Source organism: Microcaecilia unicolor, chromosome 5 (genome assembly GCF_901765095.1).
Source record: "Microcaecilia unicolor chromosome 5, aMicUni1.1, whole genome shotgun sequence".
NCBI lineage: Eukaryota > Metazoa > Chordata > Amphibia > Gymnophiona > Siphonopidae > Microcaecilia > Microcaecilia unicolor.
In genome coordinates, this window is record NC_044035.1 from 346,897,239 (window position 1) to 346,921,591 (window position 24,353).

A 24,353-nucleotide genomic window follows, 5' to 3' on the forward strand; every position below is an offset into this window, starting at 1 on the left:
GTGTACATCTGTATGTTGCTCTAACCACCTAGTAACAGGGGCTGTTAAAAAAAGCACAGCCTGGATTTGTGGGACCCAATACATAGTAACATAGTAGATGATGACAGATAAAGACCTGTACGGTCCATCCACTCTGCCTAACAAGATAAACTCATATGTGCTACTTTCTTGATTTATCCTTGCCATTTTCGGGACATAGACCGTAGAAGTCTGCCCAGTACTTGCCCCGCCTCCCAACCACCGGTGCTGCCACCCAATCTCTGCTAAGTTTCTGAGGATCCATTCCTTCTGAACAGGATTCCTTTATATTTATCCCACACATTTTTTAATTCCGCTATCGTTTTCATCTCCACCACCTCCCGCGGTAGGCACCAGAAAAGAAGTTACGATCGGTAAAAAAAAAAAAAGGGCGGGGAGTCCTTGGTAGGAATTCTCCCCCTTAAGTGGGAATTGCCCTAGGGGGGAATTGTCTCGGGGGGGGGGGGGGGAATTGGTGGGTGAGAACTGTCCAGTGATACCCTTTATTCAGACTTTACAGAGACTAAAGGCCAACAAGTGAAACATTTCAGGCAGCATAGCCAGGGTATATATATCTAGAAAGAATTTAGTGAAGTGCCCTTAGTTCATCTTTATATGGGCTATACGGTCGCCGGCACTGAGTTGGACAGGCAGTATTTCAAAAGAAGGCACGATAGTACTTAATTCCCTGAGGAAGCTCAATGGTGAAACGGGTCCCTGTTGGGCTGATGTTTCTCCTGCTCTGCGCTGCCATATACAGTGGTGGAAATAAGTATTTGATCCCTTGCTGATTTTGTAAGTTTGCCCACTGACAAAGACATGAGCAGCCCATAATTGAAGGGTAGGTTATTGGTAACAGTGAGAGATAGCACATCACAAATTAAATCCGGAAAATCACATTGTGGAAAGTATATGAATTTATTTGCATTCTGCAGAGGGAAATAAGTATTTAATCCCTCTGGCAAACAAGACCTAATACTTGGTGGCAAAACCCTTGTTGGCAAGCACAGCGGTCAGACGTCTTCTGTAGTTGATGATGAGGTTTGCACACATGTCAGGAGGAATTTTGGTCCACTCCTCTTTGCAGATCATCTCTAAATCATTAAGAGTTCTGGGCTGTCGCTTGGCAACTCGCAGCTTCAGCTCCCTCCATATGTTTTCAATGGGATTAAGGTCTGGTGACTGGCTAGGCCACTCCATGACCCTAATGTGCTTCTTCCTGAGCCACTCCTTTGTTGCCTTGGCTGTATGTTTTGGGTCATTGTCGTGCTGGAAGACCCAGCCACGACCCATTTTTAAGGCCCTGGCGGAGGGAAGGAGGTTGTCACTCAGAATTGTACGGTACATGGCCCCATCCATTCTCCCATTGATGCGGTGAAGTAGTCCTGTGCCCTTAGCAGAGAAACACCCCCAAAACATAACATTTCCACCTCCATGCTTGACAGTGGGGACGGTGTTCTTTGGGTCATAGGCAGCATTTCTCTTCCTCCAAACACGGCGAGTTGAGTTCATGCCAAAGAGCTCAATTTTTGTCTCATCTGACCACAGCACCTTCTCCCAATCACTCTTGGCATCATCCAGGTGTTCACTGGCAAACTTCAGACGGGCCGTCACATGTGCCTTCCGGAGCAGGGGGACCTTGCGGGCACTGCAGGATTGCAATCCGTTATGTCGTAATGTGTTACCAATGGTTTTCGTGGTGACAGTGGTCCCAGCTGCCTTGAGATCATTGACAAGTTCCCCCCTTGTAGTTGTAGGCTGATTTCTAACCTTCCTCATGATCAAGGATACCCCACGAGGTGAGATTTTGCGTGGAGCCCCAGATCTTTGTCGATTGACAGTCATTTTGTACTTCTTCCATTTTCTTACTATGGCACCAACAGTTGTCTCCTTCTCGCCCAGCGTCTTACTGATGGTTTTGTAGCCCATTCCAGCCTTGTGCAGGTGTATGATCTTGTCCCTGACATCCTTAGACAGCTCCTTGCTCTTGGCCATTTTGTAGAGGTTAGAGTCTGACTGATTCACTGAGTCTGTGGACAGGTGTCTTTCATACAGGTGACCATTGCCGACAGCTGTCTGTCATGCAGGTAACGAGTTGATTTGGAGCATCTACCTGGTCTGTAGGGGCCAGATCTCTTACTGGTTGGTGGGGGATCAAATACTTATTTCCCTCTGCAGAATGCAAATAAATTCATATACTTTCCACAATGTGATTTTCCGGATTTAATTTGTGATGTGCTATCTCTCACTGTTACCAATAACCTACCCTTCAATTATGGGCTGCTCATGTCTTTGTCAGTGGGCAAACTTACAAAATCAGCAAGGGATCAAATACTTATTTCCACCACTGTAAATCTAAGTTCAACTTTTAGCTTTATGAAATTGTCACATCATTTTCACAGTTGAAGATGTTTTTGCACCAATAAAAATTGTTCTTTGGTGTAGTTGGGGTTTTTTTATGACCAATGATCGAAGCTGGCACTGTGATCTGGATGCTGGAATCTGACATTATAAACAGCGTAGAGATTGACACAGGGATCTAAGGTCCTTTCCCCTGACCATTCCTTTATAGTGCTGATTTACAGAGAATTTATTTCTTACTCTATTGTAGGAGATATCCAAATATCTGGGCAAATCAAATATTAAAACTGTTCTGTTCCAGATAAAATTCCAGTAGGTCTTGACATTTTTGTTTTGCATAAATAAATCATATGGGCTAAAGAGCCAGATGCCTGTGAGCAAGACCAGCATAGATCCAATTTAGATAAACTTCTAATTTTAGCTATTTGGTATGGGGTCCAATAAGATTTATGGATGGTAAAATAAGATGTTTTGAGATATTGTCTTCGATTTTGTGGGTCTAAGAGTTTTAAGATTAGAATGTAGGCCAATCAAGTTGAGATGAGCAAAAGCCTAATTCTTTCTCCTAAATGATTCCAAAAGATGTATACAATTATTAGATAAATAATGTAATGTTTTATACAAAGTAGAAGCTCTCTTATTGCCCATATTAATGTGTTGACGTAGGGATGAGAATTCTGATGTAGAAGCATTAGGGTCTGATAGAGAACCGAAAGGAGGATACGGAAGAGACAACCTGCTTCCATGAGATAGAGGAGTCCTTTTACGAAGGTGCGCTGAAAAATGGCCTGCGGTAGTGTAGACGCATGTTTTGGGCGCGCGCAGAATCATTTTTTCACTGCACCTGTAAAAAATGCCTTTTAAATTTTTGCCAAAAATGAACACGTGGCAAAATGAAAATGGCCGCACATTCATTTTGGCTCTGAGACCTTACCGCCAGCCATTGACTTAGCAGTAAGTTGTCATGCATTAGCCAGGTGGAAATCGTCTATGTGCATAGAATGATGATTACCACCTGGTTTGTGCTGCGCGCCAGAAAATAAAAATGATTTTATACGCGTCAAAAATGAAATTACCACATGGGCTACATGGTAGCCGGGTGGTAACTCAAAATTGACGTGCGCTGGGTGCATGTAGGCGCCTACGCGGCTTAGTAAAAATGCCCCAGAATGAATTAGTGGTATCTTAAACACTAAGGCCAGAGCATCTTGGGAATGTAAATTACCATTATTGAATAATTGCGATAAGCACCATATCCCTTCAGTTTTCCATTATGATTCTGATTGTGCTATGCAAATGGAGTCAAAGCTAGTATTATGCCGCTGCTTTTTAACATATTTATAAATGACCTAGAAATGGGAGTAACTAGGGAGGTAATTAAATTTGCAGACCGTCTGCCCCTTTGCTTTCTTGGACTAGAAAAATAAATACATTTTTGTAGCGTTGGAAATGACAGCACGCTAGGGGTGGGAAGTACTGCTGGGCTGCTGCGGTAGCCCAGTGGTATTTCCTGTATAGTGAGCGGCAAGCCCGCGCTGGGCTTACTGCCGCTTAGTAAAAGGAGCCCTTAGTGTGTGGGTGGCATGAGCACATGCTAAAATGACCACAGGACGCCTGAGCATGCTTGTGGTAAGCCCTTTTTTGCTGCAGTAATCATGCAGTAGCGCTCACTACAGCCTTGGGGGCCTGGGCCCCCTACTTTGGACTTGGACCCCCCACCACCACCACCACCTGCAGCACCTCCTTAAATGGCTGGTGGGGATTCTGAAGCCCTGCCAGCCAAAAAATGCAGTGCCTGAGCCGCTCCCCGGCTCCTTCCGCTGCTTCTGTAATAAAGAAGTCCGCAGCGAGCGTTCTGCTGCTAACAACAGAACTTCTTGAATATCCTCAGTTCATGCAAGAACTGGGCATGCTCAGGGAGTCATTCATGTGCAGTAGGGTATTTTTTCTCTCTTCAGAGAATTGGGGGGGGGGGGGGGAGGAGAATTTGCCCAGGATCACAAGGAGTGGCAGTGGGATTCGAATCTGACTTCCTTGGCTCTGTCCACTGCTCTAACCATTAAGCTATTCCTCCACTGCAATAGGAGGACAATTTCAAAGGAATTTATCCAAGTAACTAACTTATCCAGGCTAAGCACTATCCTTTGCTCAGCGGATATAAATATACACCCAGACACTTTTTGTTTACTTGTAGACTGCGCTGGCCCAAATTTTCAAAAGGAAATTATTTATATCACAGTGTCTCCATCAGACAAAGACTTAGACAGAAAGACAGACACTTCCTTGCATCCAGTGGCATAAAACCAAGCCTGCTTCAGTTTGCCATAGTTTTTCATTCCTGGTGTGGAGGCAGTATGTACACGTGTGTGTGTACTCAGCTGAGAGAGTCATGAACTATTCGCTGCACAGCTGAAAAAGCATTTACCAAGACAAGAGAAACACCTAAGGCATACAGAGTCTACTCCTGGGGGAATGCAGCACACAAAACTTACAAATTGCATGCTTAGAATTTTGCAAAATTCTGCAGACTTTATTTGCCCATGCAACAGAATATAATCATCGCCTTTGAATAATAATTTAGGATGAAATATAGAAAAATGGTATTGCTCATGATGCAGACTTAAAAAAAACAATGTTTGTAAAGCATTCCTCCAGCATAAGTCCTCCCCCTCCTGAGTTTCCACCACTCCATCTCTATCCACCCCTCAGCCTGATCTCCCCCAAGTTACCCCCCTCCACACACAGGGTTTCCTTTTCGGTCTCTGTTCCTTCCTGAATCAAAGCTCCCTTCCAGCTTTCTCGCTCTCTCAGTCTCCTCCCAGAAAGACCCAAACCTCTTTCTTTCTCATTGCACCCCCTGAAAGTCTGAATTCCTAACCTGGGCCCAGATGCACTAAACCTTAACGACCCTTTTAATGTCCCTTAACGAAGAAATTGTCAACCGTAGCATGCATCAAAGGCCATTTTCCGATGACGCTAGCAGCTAACGAAAACGGAATGCAAACGAGAAACTACCGTTGAAATGTGGACAATTCGGAATGCACTAACTATACCGACGATTGCAACGAATCATTTACCGTCTGAAATTTTACTTGAGCTCAGACCTGTCGTTAAGGCCTGAGCTGTCGTCTCCCCGCTGCCCCCTGCACCATGTTTAAAAAGAAAAGTGAGATACAAACACAAACACATGGCTCTCCGCTTCCCCCTGCATCACTACAAAACAAAACATACTGCTTCTCCCTGCAGCTTAAAAATCCTGTCTCTCTCTCTCCTTCTCCCACAGCTTTGAAAGTTAACACTCTCTGCTATCCCCTGAAGCCAATTTTCCCAGTACTGTAAACAAGCTGCAAAGAGGTCTTTTGTTACAAAAGGGGGTTTACCAGGGTCGTTCTTTTTAGAGTTATCTTCAACTGCACTCTTCTGCTAGATCAGAGAGCTAAAAGGCTTGCAGGTCTCGATCCCCCCCTCGCACGCCCCAGTCTGACATAAGCAACCTACGTAGGTTTAATACGTTTGTGGCATGCTCAGAGCAGCCAGCATAACGCTTGCCTGCTCTGCGCATGCTTAAGGGGCAAATTAACGACGGGGATTACGAATTTATGATACATTGTACTTTTCAATACCGCACCGAACATTTCTGAGCTGTTTTTTTTTTGTGCATTCTTCGTTGTTTCAAATTCGTTAAGCACTTTTACGATTTAGATTTTTTAACGTTTGGTTGATGCATCTAGCCCCTAGTTCCCCCCCCCCCACTCACACACACTTAACAATGAGAAACTCTCTTTGTAGGCCAACTGTGTATTTTCTGAAAAGTCTCTGGACCAACCCACACTAGAAAAATTACTAAAGGAGGCTGGTAGGGCTTTGTATAAATATACTCATTTATTGGGTCCCCCCAGTCACATAGAAATAAAGAAAAGCAGAGCAGAACATGACCATCTCCATACTGGGACAAGCCAAAGGTCCATCAAGCCTAGTATCCTGTTTCCAACAGTGGTCAATCCAGGTCACAAGAACCTGGCAAGATCCCAAAAGAGTAAAACGGATCTCAGGAATAAGCAATGGATTTTCCCAAGACCATCTTATCTCTTCTCAGCTGTCTCTTCTCCCAGCTGAAGAGCCCTAACCTCTTTACCCTTTCCTTATAGGGAAGTCGTCCCATTCCCTTTATTGTTTTCATCATCCTTTTCTGCACGTTTTCTAATTCTGCTGTATCTCTTTGAGATGCGGTGACCAAAATTACAAACAAAATTCGAGGTGTGGTCACACCTTGGAGTGATACAAAGGCATTATAATATTCTCAGTTTTGTTTTCCCTTCCTTCCCTAATAATTCCTAACATTCTGGGGTCCTTTTACCAAGGTGTGCTGAAAAATGGGCTGTGCTCGTGTAGGCGCGTGTTTTGGGCGTGCATAGATCCATTTTTCAGCGCGCCTGTGAAAAAAGTCTTTGAAAAGTTTTTTCCAAAAACGGATGTGCAGCAAAATAAAAACTGGTGTACGTTCATTTTGGGTCTGAGACTTTACCACCAGCAATTACTTAGTGGTAAGGTCTCTTGCGTTAACTATGTGGTAATCACCTACGCTCGTCAGGTTGGAGTTACCGCCCGATTTTCACCACGCACCAGAAAATAAAATATATATTTCTGGCGCTTAGCGGACGTGCGCACACGAGCCACGCGGTAGCTGGGCGGTAACTCCAAACCAGGGGCATAGCTACATGGGGCCACGGGGGCATGGGCCCCCACAGATTAGGCCCTGGCCCCTTCTACATTTGACCCCCCCAGCCACCAACCCCCCCGCCGCATCAGGTACCTTGTTGGCTTGCGCGGGTCCCCAACCCCCGCCAGCCGAAGAGTCTTATTCAGCGTCGGTTGACTCCAGCACCTTCGTTGTGTGATAATCTGCTTCTGACGCCTGACGTCCTGCACGGGGCTACATACAGGACATGCACGGTGCAGGACGTCAGGAGTTCGAAACAGATCATCACACAGCGCTAGAGTCGACCGTCGCTGAAGAAGACTCTTCAGCTGGCGGGGGTTGGGGACCCCCACCAGCAAACAAGGTACCTGGTGGCAGTGGTGATGGGGTAGGGTTTTTGTGGCGTCGGGGTCAGCAGGGGGGGTCCAAAGTGGTGGGGGGTTGGTGGCGGGGGGAGGCAGCTAAACAGTGCCCCCCACCTCAGGACATGGTCCCCCCTCCCGCCGAGGTCTGGCTACGCCCCTGCTCTAAACTGATGTGCATTGGGTACGCGTAGGTGCCTACGCGGCTTAGTAAAAGGACCCCTCTATTTGCTTTCTTAGCCGCCATTGCACACTGAGCAGAGGGTTTCAACGTATCATCAACGACGACACCTACAATCGCAGTGGTTTACAATATGTAAAAAAAAAAAACCAAACAAACCCAAGGCCATATCTTGGGAAGAATAATACTAACCCAAAAACTGACACTGAACTAATTCTGAACAAATCTCTTAAAAGCTGGGTTTTTACATTTTTCTTAAATTGCGAGTAAGGTGACTGTACAGTGAAACAAATAAAAAAATCACTCTAAACCCTAAATGCTTGAACTGCTAAAAGTCTATCAAATATTGTAAATCTCTTTATGACCTTACTAGATATAAAGTAAATTATGGCACGTTCTTCTGTCTCTAGTTTTAGAGATAAAATCTACATGAGCTATCAAATAGCTTGAACATTCACCATTCAGAATTTTGTATCAAAAGCAGAAAAATTTGAACCTAATCCTCGCCTTAACAGGCAACCAATGCAATTCAATGAGGTATAAAGAGATTTTCTGTTGCTTCTGTACAGAAAAAAAAATCAATCTTATTGCAATGTTCTGAATTGTTTGCATAAGCTGGATTACTTGGTTAGGTGCGCCCAAGGAGATAAGGTTGTAGTAATCCAATTTTGACAAAACGAGCATCTGTACAACTAATCTAAACTGTTCAAATTCAAAGAACCTTTTTATGCATCTTAAATTTTGCATAAGGAAGAAAGCACTCTTTGTCAGAGCATTAAGTATGATCTGGAGTTTATATGTAGGGATCTGTAGTAATACCACTTAGAGGGGCATAATTGAACAAAAACGTCTATCTCCATGGGCGTTTATCTCCGAGAACGGGTCCATGAAGGGGCGGACCGAACCGTATTTTCTCAAAAAATAGACGTCCATGTTTTATTCAACAGTGTGTGAGCTGGGCGTTTTTGTTTTTCAGCGATAATGGAAAATGAAAGCGCCCAGCTCAAAAACAAATAAATCCAAGGCATTTGTTCTTGGGAGGGGCCAGGATTCGTAGTGCACTGGTCCCCCTCACATGCCAGGACACCAACCGGGCACCCTAGGGGGCACTTTTACAAAAAAAAAAAAAAGGTAAAAGACCTCCCAGGTGCATAGCACCCTTCCCTTGTGTGTTGAGCCCCCCAAATCCCCCTCAAAACCCACTGCCCACAAGTCTACACCATTACTATAGCCCTAAGGGGTGAAGGGGGGCACCTACATATGGGTACAGTGGGTTTGGGGGGGTTGGACGACTAATAAGCATTAAGCAGCACAATTGTAACAGGTAGGGGGGATGGGCCTGGGTCCACCTGCCTGAAGTCCACTGCACCCCCTAACAACTGCTCCAGTGACCTGCATACTGCTGTCAGGGAGCTGGGTATGACATTTGAGGGTGAAAATAAAAAATTGTGAAACTTCATTTTTTGTGGTGGGAGGGGGTTAGTGACCACTGGGGAAGTCAGGGGAGGTCATCCCCGATTCCCTCCAGTGGTCATCTGGTCATTTAGGGCACTTTTTGGGGCCTTATTCGTGAAAAAACAGGGTCCAGGAAAAGTTCCCTAAATTCTAGCTAAAAATGCATACTTTTTTCCCATTATCGGTGAAATGCGCCCATCTCTGTTCGGCAGATAACCACGCCCCAGTTCCGCCTTCGCCACACCTCTGACACGCCCCCATCAACTTTGTCCGCATCCGCGACGGAGTGCAGTTGAAAACGTCCAAAATTGGCTTTCGATTATACCGCTTTATTCGTTTTTGTGAGATAAACGTCCATCTCCCGATTTAGGTCGGAACTTGGGCGTTTTTCTCGTTGGATTATAAGCAGGTTAGTCACTTTTTCCAGTAGGTGTACTGATGTTGTAGGACCCACTGCAATGTTTACAGTGCTGCCTTTTTCTGGGTAGGCTGCTTATTGCTTATTGAATTCTGATCCTGAGTATCTTTTATAGGGTTTGGTATTAGTTCATAATATGCCTAGTACTAAAGAGGGTTTATGTTGCAGTTACTGAAATGAAACCAGAATCGGGTATTACTTTTTTCTATGATGAACTCAATGCGGAAATGTCCTACTTTTGCTCTACACCCATTGCTGGGCAAGGAAGACTTCTGTGTAAATACTACTACTACTATAAATCACTTCTCTAGCGCTACCAGTCGTACGCAGCGCTTTACAATTGAATATGAAGAAAGACAGTCCCTGCTCAAAAGAGCTTACAATCTAAATCAGGACAAACAGTCAGGACCAATAAGGATAAGGCAAGGACAGACAGAAGGACACAAGGATAAGATAAAAGTGACAAATCAGGAGTCGAAAGCAGCATCAAACAGGTAGGCCTTTAGCCCGGATTTGAAGGCAGCCAGGGATGGAGCTAGACGTAATGGCTCAGGAATCCTATTCCAGGCATAAGGTGCAGCAAGATAGAAGGAGCGGAGTCTGGAGTTAGCGATGGAGGAGAAGGGTGCAATTAGGAGAGATCTGCCTAGTGAACGGAGTTCTAGGGAAGGAGTGTAGGGAGAGATGAGGGTGGAGAGGTAGTGAGGGGCTGCAGAGTGAATGCACTTATAGGTCAACAAGAGGAGCTTGACTTGTATACGGAAATGGATAGGGAGCCAGTGAAGTGATTTCAGGAGAGGGCTGATATGGGCATAACGACTTTGGCGAAATATTAGTCGTGCGGCAGAGTTTTGAACAGATTGAAGAGGAGAGAGATGGCTGAGCGGAAGACCTGTGAGAAGCAAGTTGCAGTAGTCTAAGCAAGAGGTGATGAGAGTGTGGATGAGGGTTCTGATAGCGTGTTCAGAAAGGAAAGGGCGAATTCTGGCGATGTTATAAAGGAAGAAATGACAGGTTTTAGCAATCTGTTGAATATGGGCAGAGAAGGAGAGGGAGGAGTCGAAGATGACCCCAAGGTTGCGAGCAGACGAGACAAGAAGAATGAGCGTGTTGTCGACAGAAATAGAGAATGGGGGAAGGGGAGAGGTTGGTTTAGGAGGGAAGATAAGGAATTCAGTTTTGGACATATTGAGTTTCAGGTGGCAGTGAAACATCCATGCAGCAATGTCAGAGAGACAGGCAGATACCTTTGATTGGATTTCTGCCGAGATTACTGGTGTGGAGAGGTAGATCTGGGAGTCAAATATACAATTAACATCATGACTGTCCAGTCTGAAGAATCAAGGATCACTATTTTTTTTAATATTAAAGTCCTAGGCTTCATAATATAACTGCTGCAATTTTTCTGAGTATAATCAGCAATTGCAAAGTTTTCTTTTTTTTTTTAATATTATTACATAGCCTAGGAATATAGCTTACATCCTTTTCCCCTTGACATAAAAACCTGGCCAGTGATTTCAGTGAGGGTATCCTTCCTCCCTGCCCGCTCAATAACCTAAAGAGGAGATTGCCTTGAGCCACTTGGGGAGGGGAGGGGAGGAAGGTCAAAGGGTTGAGGGTTCATCTAGACTGGCCCTGGCTACTTTATAAGTAAATATGCACTAGAATTTCCTAATAACTGTACAGCTGCATAGTAATACGTATTACTGGCTCATGCAGCAGGCAGCTTGCCATGGAGATAGCCTGTAAAGTTTAGAAGTATCATTTTCCACAGACAGTCATTCTCAGGCTAATAAAAGCCATGAGAAAGAAAATCTTCCTGTTTATGCTCTGTGGAATCTGAGGCACAGCGATCTCTTCATGATAAAAAGCTGGTGCCTGGTGTTGACAGAAATGTTTGCTTTGGGGTGAGTGATCGGAGTAGGTGGTAACTGAGGGTTGGCTTGGAAGCAGACATCTGTCCTTTCTGAATGCAGTGAATGTGCCCTAGATCATTCCAGACCCAGAGTAGAGAGCTGAACGGGAACGGGGTTAGCGGGAATCCCACTGGGATCCCCTCCAGGTCCATGGGACTCGGGGGGGGGGGGGGGGGGATGGATGCAGATCCTGCAAGGTTCCTGCGGGGATGGTTGCAGGTTCTTCAGGGTTCCCGCAGAGATGGATGCAGGTGCTGCGGGGTTCCCGCGGGGATGGATGTGGGTCCGGCGGGATTCCCGTGGGGATGGATGCAGGTTCTGCAGGGCACTTGCGGAAGTGTAGTGCCAGGCCAGTCTACCTATCCTTTCCTTGTGTTTCTAAGCTAGTTTAGCAATTATAATAGCACTACAAAAAAAAATTTAATGGATATGGTTGACAGCACTGAAATCCCCTTAAGCACTGAGAGGGAAGATATCAACATGGGCTACTGTTGAGTTGGGTTATTTTAGTACAGGGGATGGGAGGGGATGGAGGAGATTACTTGCGGGAATGGGTGGGGATGAGATAGATTCCAGTGGGGACGGGTGAAATTTCTGTCCCCATCCAACTCTGTAACACGGAGCTATGTAGGACTACCTCCCTGCTGGCTGGTTATACTTAAATATCAGTCCTTTTCTTATCACATCATCCCTCCTTCCCTCTCTGTTATAAAAGCATTAGAAGATCAATCCAGCTGGATCCTTGCTTCAAGCTCCAGTGCTGTGATGAAATCTGTCGTTATTGGCAAACACTAGCTAGTATTCTTAGCATCAAGACTTTGCACCTTGAAATGCTTATTACCTTTAGCGAGGTATAATATCTGCATGAAGTCTTCATGCTAATTCATTTCATTCCTAACAAACCAGGTAAGAAAATGATAATACTGATGGCAGCTTTCTTTTATTTAGAGCCAGGGGTGCATCCAGTGAATGGAAAGTTACTGTAGAGGTGAGGGAAGTCCAGGGTGGGCTGAGACTAAGTGGAGGGGAGAATGAAAGTGTGGTAGAGAACAACTCTGTAGCAAAGAAAAAGCACAAAAGGACCTTCAGACATGGAGGAGTGGCCTCATGGTTAGGGTGGTAGACTTTGGTCCTGAGGAACTGAGTTCGATTCCCACTTCAGGCACAGGCAGCTCCTTGTGACTCTGGGCAAGTCACTTAACCCTCCATTGCCCCATGTAAGCCACATTGAGCTGCCATGAGTGGGAAAGCGCAGGGTACAAATGTAACAGAAATAAAATAGATACTATTGGAGATTGTACATGGAATGTTGCTACTATTGGAGATTCTACATGGAATGTTGCTATTCCACTAGCAACATTCCATGTAGAAGGCTGCACAGGCTTCTGTTTCTGTGAGTCTGACATCCTGCACGTACGTGCAGGACGTCAGACTCACAGAAGCAGAAGCCTGCGCGGCCACATTGGTGATCTGCAAGGGCCGACTTCTAGTGGAATGTTGCTAGTGGAATAATCTCAAATAGTAGCAACAGTGAAGGAGTGGCCTAGTGGTTAGGGTGGTGGACTTTGGTCCTGGGGAACTGAGTTCAATTCCCACTTCAGGCACAGGCAGCTCCTTGTGACTCTGGGCAAGTCACTTAACCCTCCATTGTCCCCATGTAAGCCGCATTGAGCCTGCAATGAGTGGGAAAGCACAGGGTACAAATGTAATAAAAAAAAAAACAATTGTACAGTCTTTATAGAAAGTGACCTTACTGTGTCTTTTTCAGATTTTTCTTCACTCAACGTGTAATTAAACTCTGGAATTTGTTGCCAGAGAATGTGGTAAAGGCGATTAGATTAGCAGAGTTTAAAAAGGGTTTGGACGGCTTCCTAAAGGAAAAGTCCATAGACCGTTATTAAATGGACTTATGGAAAATCCACTATTTCTGGGATAAGCAGTATAAAATGTTTTGTACTTTTTTGGAATCTTGCCAGGTATATTGTGACCTGGCCACTGTTGGAAACAGGATGCTGGGCTCGATGGACCTTTGGTCTTTCCCAGTATGGCAATACTTATGTACTTATTCAGCACTGCTCACTTTGGATTTCAGAACGGTTCTCTTGAACCTCGACACGAAGCGATTGGCCCACTCAGTTTGGAACTGTAAGAATTATATGATACATTCATCTCGACCTCTGAGGCATAAGTACATAAGTAATGCCATACTGGGAAAAGACCAAAGGTCCATCGAGCCCAGCATCCTGTCCCCGACAGCGGCCAATCCAGGCCAAGGGCACCTGGCGAGCTTCCCAAACGTACAAACATTCTATACAATCAAGCCATTGTGACATCACTAATGAGGTTGGCTCTTATTGGTGGAATGAGCCACTATGACATCACAATAGGTTAAATCACTGCTCTATGTAATAAAAGTGAGCCAAGTAGAGGACATAAGTACATAAGTAATGCCACACTGGGAAAAGACCAAGGGTCCATCGAGCCCAGCATCCTGTCCCCGACAGCGGCCAATCCAGGTCAAGGGCACCTGGCAAGCTACCCAATTGTACAAACATTTTATACAAGTTAATCGCGAAAATTGTGGATTTTTCCAAGTCCATTTAGTAGCGGTTTATGGACTTGTCCTTTAGGAAACCGTCCAACCCCTTTTAAAACTCTGCCAGGCTAACCGCTGGTGAGCGCCGAAACATGGCCTGTGTTGGGTTATTTTCAATAAAGTCTGTACCATTGTTCCAGTTCTGGAGGCCCTTTTGTGCTTTTTTGCTGAAAATGAACGTGTGGCAAAATCAAAATTGCCACGCGCCTATTTTGGGTCAGAGACCTTACCGCCAGCCATTGACCTAGCAGTAAAGAACATGAAATGCCACTTGGCACGCCTCTGTTATGCATGTCTGAAAAGAAAAAAAATATTTTTCAGACATGCGTATCGGACGTGTGCCATAAATGAAATTACTGCAAGAGCCACGCGGTAACTCCATTTTGATGCACGTTGGGCGTGTGTAGATGCTTACACGGCTTAGTAAAAGGGCCCCTAAATGAACCATGCTTTTTTTGCTGAAAATGGACATGCGACAAAATCAAAATTGCCACGTGTGCATTTTGGGTCAGAGACCTTACCACCAGCCATTGACCTAGTGGTAAAGAATCCGGGCGGTAATGACCTACGCATGTCAAATGCCACTTGGCACGCTTCTGTTATGCACGCCCAAAAGGAAAAAATATTTTTCAGACGCACGTATCGGACGTGCGCCAAAAATGAAATGACCGCAACAGCCACGCGGTAGCTCCATTTTGGCACGCATTAGGTGCGCGTAGACCAGGGGCGTAGCCAGACTTTGGCGGGAGAGGGGTCCAGAGCCCGAGGTGAGGGGCACATTTTAGCCCCCCCCCCGGCACCGCCGACCCCACCCCCGCCATTACTGGCCCCCCCACCACTGCTGACAACCCCCCCCCCGCAATTGTCGACCCCGCCGCCGCCACCAACTTTGACGACCCCTGCAGACAACCCTCTCGACCCCGCCTCCCGCCGCCAACCCTCCCCCGCCGTCGCCTACCTTTGCTGGCGGGGGACTCCAATCCCCGCCAGCCGAGGAGGTCCTCTTCTTCCCGCCAAGGCTTCGTTCTGTTTCTGACATCCTGCACGTGCAGGACGTCAGACTCACAGAAACAGAATGAAGCCTGGCGGGGGAGGGCTGGCAGCGGGAGGGGGGGGGTTGAGAGGGTCGTCGGCAGGGGGGTCCAGGGCTAAATCTAGGGGGCCCAGGACCCCCTGGCCCCACGTAGCTACGCCCATGGCATAGACGCTTATTTGACTTAGTAAATGGCTCCTAAATGAACCATGCTGGTCTTTATCTGCCGTCTCTTACAGTCCAGATCTAGGCCAAGTGGCCTGCCTAGATATGACGCAATAGGCATATGACGCTGAATTACAGTCTGTAACTTTCCTGTTCTCTCTTGGAACATCTGAGCTTTGCTCAGCCTTAGTGTAGCTGCAGCAGTCAACTTACCCAAGCAAAACATAGTTTACAGGTTTGAACAGATTATGTACAAATTGTAACTCATGCTGCTAAAACTCAAACAGCCAAAATGACCAAAATCTCTTTGCCAGCATGTTTACACTGCGTGAGGCAATGAGGGTGAAATGGCTTTGGAATGGAGTCAAGAAGAGAAAAAAATCATACCCACAGTGGGTGAAGCTGTACCGGCAATGAACAAACAAGTTAATTTTTGTGCTCTGGTTCCATCACTAAAACAAACTAAATCTTAATGGGAATATGCCTTCCAAGTGTGCTTTTGGTTAGAAAAATTTCTAATGCGTAAAAACCTCTGAATTAATGTAAGCTAAGTTGATTTACGCATGTTACATGCATTCATTTGTGAAATGAACCATAAAATATCCAAAAAATCACCCCAAACTGAAAATGATCTAATAACAAACCAAATATTTTCCCATGCACATCCCTTGATCTTAATCATTTACTTAAAAACAAGAAAAGTGGAGGAGTGGCCTAGTGGTTAGGGTGGTGGACTTTGGTCCTGAGGAACTGAGTTCGATTCCCACTTCAGGCACAGGCAGCTCCTTGTGACTCTGGGCAAGTCACTTAACCCTCCATTGCCCCATGTAAGCCGCATTGAGCCTGTCATGAGTGGGAAAGTGCAGGGTACAAATGTAACAAAAATAAAATAGATACTATTGGAGATTCTACATGGAATGTTGCTATTCCACTAGCAACATTCCATGTAGAATCTCAAATAGTAGCAACAGTGGAGGAGTGTTAGGGTGGTGGACTTTGGTCCTGAGGAACTGAGTTCAATTCCCACTGCAGGCACAGGCAGCTCCTTGTGATTCTGGGCAAGTCACTTAACCCTCCATTGCCCCAAGTACAAATAAGTACCTGTATACAATATGTAAGCCGCATTGAGCCTGCCATGAGTGGGAAAGCGCGGGGTACAAATGTAACAAAAAAAAAAAACACACTGCTCTGGGTTATCAGTACAAAACAGGTAAAATAAACACCTCTACATCTGATTTCAAAGCCCTTAAAGGTAACAGGCTAGAGTACTTCAAGAACAAGATCTCCCTGTATGCACCTCCGAGGTCCTCTCATGGATTATCCCTAATGACGTCCCCTCTAATGGAACTCACAAGATGTGACACCTGCCAGTGAGCCTTCTCCAGAGTAGCCCCCACATTCTGGAATGCAGTACTAGGAAGGCTTTGCCTAAACTAAGACTATCTCTTCTTCAGGAAGCAGGTGAAAGCCTGGCTCCTCTCCCAAAACTTTAATGGAAGAAGCAACTAATTAGCTAGTCACACACACTGGACTAGATTCTATAGCTAACTACATAAGCTATCAACATCCCACATGTAAAAATCTACCTCTACAAATCTACCTCATCAAAACTCTTCAGAGAACCAAACAACTAGCGTCCTACATAGTAGATGACGGCAGAAAAAGACCTGCACGGTCCATCCAATCTGCCCAACAAGATAACTCATATTTGCTGCTTTTTGTGTATACCCTACTTTGATTTGTACCTGTGCTCTTCAGGGCATAGACCATATAAGTCTGCCCAGCACTATCCCCGCCTCCCAACCACCAGCCCCTCCTCCCAACCACCGGCTCTGGCACAGACCGTATAAGTCTGCCCAGCACTATCCTCACCTCCCAACTCAATGTCCCACCTCTACAAACCTACCTCATCAAAATCCTTCAAATAACTACATCCTACTTCCTTCAAAACAGCCCCTCAGAAAATTCTATAGTCTATCGAAGTCCTTTGTCATAGCGGCAGAATGGCAATTTATTTATTTAGATTTTGCTCACACCTTTTTCAGTAGTAGCTCAAGGTGAGTTACATTCAGGTACTCTGGATATTTCTCTGTCCCAGGAGGGCTCATAATCTAAGTTTGTACCTGAGGCAATGGAGGGTTAAGTGACTTGCCCAAGGTCACAAGGAGCAGCAGTGGGATTTGAACCGGCCACCTTTGGATATCAAGACTGGTGCTCTAACCACTAGGCCACTCCTCCACTGTAACTGTAAATTGTAAGCCACTTTGAACCAAAACTTGTTTTTGGATAACAGTGGGATACAAGAATGTATAAGTACATAAATATGGCACCGAAAATATTTCCACCTAGGCGTATTTTATAAACCGCACCTAGATTTAGGTGCGGTTTGTAGAATATGCCTCGTGGGTTATAGAATATGCCTAGCAGCCATGCCTGCACCTAAGCGCATTCATGTCCTCTTTTTGGCAGCGTGCATTAGAATTCACACACACTACTTTACAGACTACTCTTAGCAAGTTGTGTGCGTAAATTCTATTGAATGCCAATTAGTGACAATAATTGCTAATTAAGTGGCGATTATTTATTTATTTATTATCTCATTTGTACCCCACAGTTTCCCAACAGCGCACCACAGAGGCAGACGCCAATGCAGTAAAATGAAGCTAATACAGCAGAAAACCTACACAAGAAATAAAGGGGAGGATTTGGAAGGGGCGGAAGGAGCAGGGAAACCAGGAGAGAGGAGGGAAGGGTGAATGTGTCCAAAATTGTCTCTAGATTGATGCGTATCCAGCAGAGGAGACACATGCTGAGTCCTTGGGATAAGCTTTTCCAAATAACACGGTCTTCAGTGATTTTCTGAAAGTCAGGTGGTTGTAGATGGTTTTTATGGCTTTCGGCAAAGAATTCCAAAGTTGTCCAAACCATCAGCACTGATTGACTTGTTAAGTAATTAAATTGCATGCACAAATCCAGAAAATGACCGGATTTGTGCGTGCAATTTTTTTTGTCATGCTATATAGAATCTGGGGGAAAAGGACTAAAGGAGAGATCACTCATAGAAAGTGGTGGAACACTCAATCCCTATGTTTTGTAGAACACAAAAAGCAAGGAGTAGGGTTGATGGGCTCTTCCAAAGAACACAAGGGAGGTACAGCAATTCTTATGTATGAGAATTTATTGGAACGACGCCAGACTCAACAGAACAGCTCCGTTTCAGCGCATAGGCACCCACTTCAGGAGTCTGAAAAAAAATACATATAAATAAAAATAAAGATAAAAATAAAAACTCACATGAACCTCAAAAAATAATAAAAAATGTATTAAATTAGTCCAATATAAGAGGTAACATCTTATTTTCTTTTCTATGTTTTGTTTTATTTCTATTTTTGAGCATATGCGTATGAATGATGTATCTATGAAAAAAATTATAAAATGATAAATAGATATAAAATGGTTCATAAATCATGATATAAAAGATAAAATCAGTAAGATATACAGAATTGAAAAAAATAAGTGTACACAGTTCTGGATTGAATATATAATCAATCTCAATACCTGTGGTAAATACAATAAAAAATTGTCCAAAGCAAAACAAACAGCCAGCTCTTGTAGCCCATGTGGAGGGGCATAATCGAACAGGGGCGCCCATCTGTAAGGGCGGCCCCAACCGTATTATCGAAACAAGATGGGCGCCCATCTTTCGTTTCGATAATACGGTCGGGGATGCCCAAATCTCAACATTTGGGTTGACCTTAGAGATGGGCGCCCTTAGAGATGGTCGACCTTGGTTTTTGCCGATAATGGAAACTAAGGACGCCCATCTCAAAAACGGCCAAATCCAAGCCATTAGGTCGTGGGAGGAGCCAACATTTGTAGTGCACTGGTCCCCCTGACATGCCAGGACACCAACCGGGCACCCTAGGGGGCACTGCAGTGGACTTAAGAAATTGCTCCCAGGTGCATAGCTCCCTTACCTTGGGTGCTGAGCCCTCCCAACTGCCCCCCCCCCCAGGTCCGCCTGCCTGAAGTACACTGCACCCACTACAACTGCTCCAGGGACCTGTGTAGTGCTGCGATGGACCTGAGTATGGCATTTGAGGCTGGCAAAAAAGTATTTTTAACCTGTTTTTTTATGGTGGGAGGGGGTTAGTGACCACTGGGGAAGTAAGGGGAGGCCATCCCCTTCCCTCCAGTGGTCATCTGCTCAGTTTGGGCATCTTTTCACGGCTTGGTCATGAAAAAGTTGGCCAAGTGCTCGTCAGGGTCACCCTTCTTTTTTCCATTATCGGCTGAGAACGCCCATCTCCTAATCACGCCCCAGTCCCACCTTCGCTACCCTGCCGACACGCCCCTGTGAACTTTGGTCATCCCTGCGACGGAAAGCCATTGAGGGTGTCAAAAAATCGGCTTTCCATTATGTCGATTTGGGGCGGCCTTGCGAGAAGGGTGCCCATCTCCTGATTTGTGTCAAAAGATGGGCGCCCTTCTCCTTCGAAAATAAGCTGGATAGTCTTTGAGAAATAGTTAATCGTATTGCAGAGACAAGATACAAAAGTTCATATAAAAGTGTGCTTTGAAACGAATACAAGGAGAACACATTTAATGTTCATAAAACGAGATGACATTGTGCCTAAATTCTGGGAACATGTCTGACCCGCCCATGCCCCTCCCATCACCACGCCCCCTTTGGAGTTGTGCAGTATGAAATAGAGGCATACATGTTACAGAATAGCACAGATCTGTGTGTAACTCCTAATCACTTCCAATTAATACCAATAATTGATTAACACCTGATTAACTAATTAGTTTACCTGGAGATCTGGGATCTGTGCCCACCTTTGAGTGACTTTGGCCAGGGCCGTGCCTAGGGTCTCTGGTGCCCCCCTGCAGACTATCAGTTGGCGCCCCCCCCCCCCCCCCCCCCATGATAATGATCGCTCACCACTTGCCACACTGACTGGAATTGTCAGCAATATTCTTAGAAACAAATTGCTATACATTGCAAAGTAAGATAGCAGATGTAAATTCTCAAAGTGGACATATTCCAAACACTAAAATGAAAATAAAATGATTTTTTTTCTACCTTTGTTGTCTGGTGACTTTCTTTTTCTGGTCATGCTGGCCCAGTATCTGATTCTGCTGCTATCTGTCCTCTTAACTCCGTTTCCAGGACTTCCTTTCCATTTATTTCTTTCCTTTCCTCCTTTCTTCTTCATTTCTGGTCCTCAGCTTCTGCCTATTTTCTTCATCCATGTGCAGTTTTTCTCCTCTCTTCCTTTCCCCTCATTTCATCTCCTTCATCTCTCTTCCCTCCCCTCTATGTCCAGCAATTTCTCCTCTCTCCCTGAGCCCTGCCCTCCCATCCATGCTCCTCTGTCCCCTGCCCCCTCCATTCATCCCTATCTAGCAATTCCCCTCTCCCTTCCATGAACCCTGCCCTCGCATCCATGCTCCTCTCTCCCCTGCCCTCCCGCTCCCATGTCCCACTCCCAACATCCCTTTCCTTTTTTTTCTTTTAAATTTACCTTCGTCCGGCAGCGCAGGTGCAGTGTCAGTGAAGGAGGCGGCGCTCCTGACGTGTCTAGCCTTCCCTTTGCTCAGTGTCCTGCCTTCTTCTGACGTCATTTCCTTGACGTCAGAAGAAGGCGGAACACTGAGCGAAGGGAAGGCTAGACACGTCGGGAGCGCCGCCTCCTTCACTGATGCTGCGCTGCTGGACGGAGGTAAACTTAAAAGGAGAAAAAAAGGAAAGGGATCTTGCAGGATAGAAGAGGGCGGGCAGTTGGGCAATGGGAGCGGGAGGGCGAGGTAAGCATGGTGCGGCGGCGCCCCCCCAGAGGATGGTGCCCCCGTGCCGTGCTTACCCCGCTTACTGTGTTGGCACGGCCCTGACTTTGGCAGACAGTGCCTCTGAATATCCTTACAGACCAAATTTGCAGTTTGCAGATAGTGCCGGGGCGGAATCAGGGCAGTCCCAGAATTTATCCAGATAGTGGCAATAGTCAGATAGAAGGTTGTCCTAAGTTCTCGGGATAGCATAGTAAATATTGCCAGGTAAGTTTCAGTGCCGATATTTAACATTTGCCACTATCTAGATAGAGGCGCTGAATATCCAGATAAAAAAACTAACGGTGGTAACTAGATAACCAGTATATCAAATTTAATAAACTATAATACTGTCCTGCTCTTCTTGTCTTATTTTTCCTCTGCAGTAAGAAGAATCCTGTTGGTGGGAAGGCATTCCGCATCTTCGCTGTGAAAGAGTGAGCACCACAAGAGGAGATTAAAAAGATGACAAAACATCAGGAATTTACCGGCAAAATCAGTGACTCCCCCACGCTGGCTCCAAAAGAAAGAAAGCTTATTTTAAGAACATTCGCCTTTGGTGACCCATCTAAACCATCCTTCCATTTCCCTTCGTCCGTGTCTTCCCTCACTCCCTCTCCCTCCTTTGTCTCCTTATTGGAATTCTTTCCAGATAAAATGGAAGTCCGGTTCAAATATCCAGATCAGTACAGTCTTTTCACTTCTGGGCATTATTTCTGATTGTGCCAAAAGCGTACGGGATGGAATGTTAGAAGGGCCATACCAAGGCCTCCTTAACTGATGAAAAACCAACTCCACCAGAGGGGGGGGGGGGGGGGGGGGGAGAGGATAATCAATCATGAGACAGTAATAGGTAATAAACACCCAGAGGTGATTTATAAAATAATTTTGCCTTGTCAGGAAGTCATTAACAATAAATAGCTGCTTCCTTTACTTTTAAACTATAGCGTGTTTGCAGATAACCGAGAATGGAAACCCCCCCTTAATGGAATCTGCTGGTGGATGTTCTTTACTTTCCAGTTCATTTGGATTATAAAACATCACTTCCTGAACAGAGGGCCGAATTTCATGTCTAAGCTGGCATGCAAATAAAAATGGAAGTTTGGCGACCCTGCACTGGCCCTGCCCTAGAGCAGCCATGTTTGTTCAGAGTGTCCCATATGACATCACTCTCGGAACCGACTGGTTCATGTTGAGCAGGTGATATTTTGGGGGACACCCTGACCATCTTGCCAGCTTCTTGACAGGTAGAATTTTTTATAAAGGATTTCAGATTTTATCTTCAATATTTTACATGAAAGTAGAACCCAAGTTGGTCACTGAAGCGTTTTTAGTTTCAAAATTCTTCTGAATTTTTTCTCTATAGGGTGTAGATGGTTTGCATTAGAACAAAGCTAAAATGAGGCCTGAAAAGTTGTTCGTATTATGTATGCAATAGTCTCTATTAAACTGAAACCTGTAATGATACTTTAAAATGCAGCCTATTGCATAGCATGGTAAATAAACTTTTAGTTTTCTGATAGAAATAGGCTACAGCTACAGTCAACAGACACCATCAGGCATGTTTCAGACTGCCATTGAACTGTGCCCTAGAAATTGGGAGCCTTCTTATAAACTTCTGCTAGACAGAACAGGCTGCAACAAACATCTGGATTCCTTATCTGCTACCCAGATCATTACTGGTAACCCAAAAGGTTGGGTTATTTTAGAGTAATCAAAAAGGATCCAGACTCCTATCCTGGGACATCTCTATATTGTACGCATTCATGTAACATTTTATGTAGTTTTTTTGTTTATATGATTTTTTGTTATTTTTGTTTGTATTTTTTTAAAAATTAGATGCTGGTCTAATCTATACAGCAGTGCTGGTTTATCGAAATAATGATCAAAAAGTTGACTTTTTTGTACTTGTAAATGGATTGCATTTTTGTCTTGTGGTCACTTTCATTTCCTTAGCTGTTGGGAATCAATGTATGCAGGACCTTATGGAGAATGATGATCATTCAGGTTGCCGTCTAAGAAAAGCCATGCTGGGTCAGACCAAGATCCACCAGAGCCAGCTCAACCCTTAGGGAGGAGCAACCAGAACTTTTTGTTTCTTGTCATTTCCGATGTGGTTTCTGAGAATGTTTTATTTGTTTTCAGTAGAGAGGTGTGGTAGCCGTGTTAGTCCACTCTTAAAGGTTATCAATAGAAATCAAACAAAATAAAACATGGAAAAGAAAATAAGATGATACCTTTTTTATTGGACATAACTTAATACATTTCTTGATTAGCTTTCGAAGGTTGCCCATCTTCGTCAGATCGGAAATAATCAAATGTGTTAGCAGATAGTATATATAAGAGAAACATCAAAGCATTACTTTGACAGTCTGACAGAGTGGGAGGGTGGGGGTATGCATGGGGACATCAAAGCATGTCATTGATATTCTAACAGGATGGTGTGGGAAGGTGAGAGGAGGGCGATAAACAGAGAAATAAACAGAGAAATACAACTTTATGGTTTATAATGGGCTAGAAAACCCAGATCCGAATTAAGTCCTATCTGTTGGGTGTCAAAATATTCAATCATTCTGACTTTAAAGGTGTTTCGTTCTTGTATTGTTTTAAAGTTACCTTTCAGGATTCTTACTATGAAATCACTGGTGCAGTGTTCAGGTCTTGTAAAGTGTTGGCCCACAGGGGTGGGGGCCTGACTGGCACCGGCTATTTTCATGTGATGTTTGTGCAGATTGAATCTTGTCTTAAGCATCTGGCCTGTTTCTCCAATATAGCATCCTTTGTTACATTTTTTACACTGAATGATATATATCACATTGGAAGATGAGCATGTGAAAGATTCCTTTATGTTGAATATTTTTCCCTTGTGAATGACTGTGGGGTCCTGTGAAATGTTTTGGCATAGCTTGCAGCTGGATATATTGCAGGATGTGTGCCCTTCTCTTCACCTTCAGTCTGTGTTGGGAGTTTACTCCTGATCAGCTTGTGTTTTAAGTTTGGTGCCTGTCGGAAGGCCAGCACTGGCGGGGATGGGAATATCTCTTTCAGTAATTCATCCCCCTGGAGTAGGGGCTGTAGGTCCCTTATGATTTTCCTCAGTTTCTCCAGCTCTGGATTGTATGTCACTACAAGGGGAATTCTGTCTGTGGATTTTTTTCTCCTTGTACTGTAGTAGATTCTCCCTGCGTGTTTTGAGGGAGGAGGCAATATTCTTGGAGATTATTTTGGGGTTGTAGCCTTTCTGTTTGAAGGATGCACTCAGGCTTTTAAGGTGTCTGTCTCTGTCCCCTGGGTCAGAGCAGATATGGTGGTATCTTGTG

The 24,353-nt window shown here is 44.9% G+C and overlaps 1 protein-coding gene across 1 annotated transcript in view; it reads left to right on the top strand.

Moving 5' to 3' along the window:
- Window positions 1–21,887, top strand: part of CRISPLD2 (cysteine rich secretory protein LCCL domain containing 2) — a 126,662-nt gene extending 104,775 nt beyond the window's left edge. Inside the window, exon 14 of the mRNA XM_030204535.1 lies at window positions 21,420–21,887. Coding sequence (XP_030060395.1) covers window positions 21,420–21,474 — 55 coding nt within the window. The 3' untranslated portion in view covers window positions 21,475–21,887. The remainder of the gene's footprint in view (window positions 1–21,419) is intronic.
- Window positions 21,888–24,353: the final 2,466 nt, after the last annotated feature.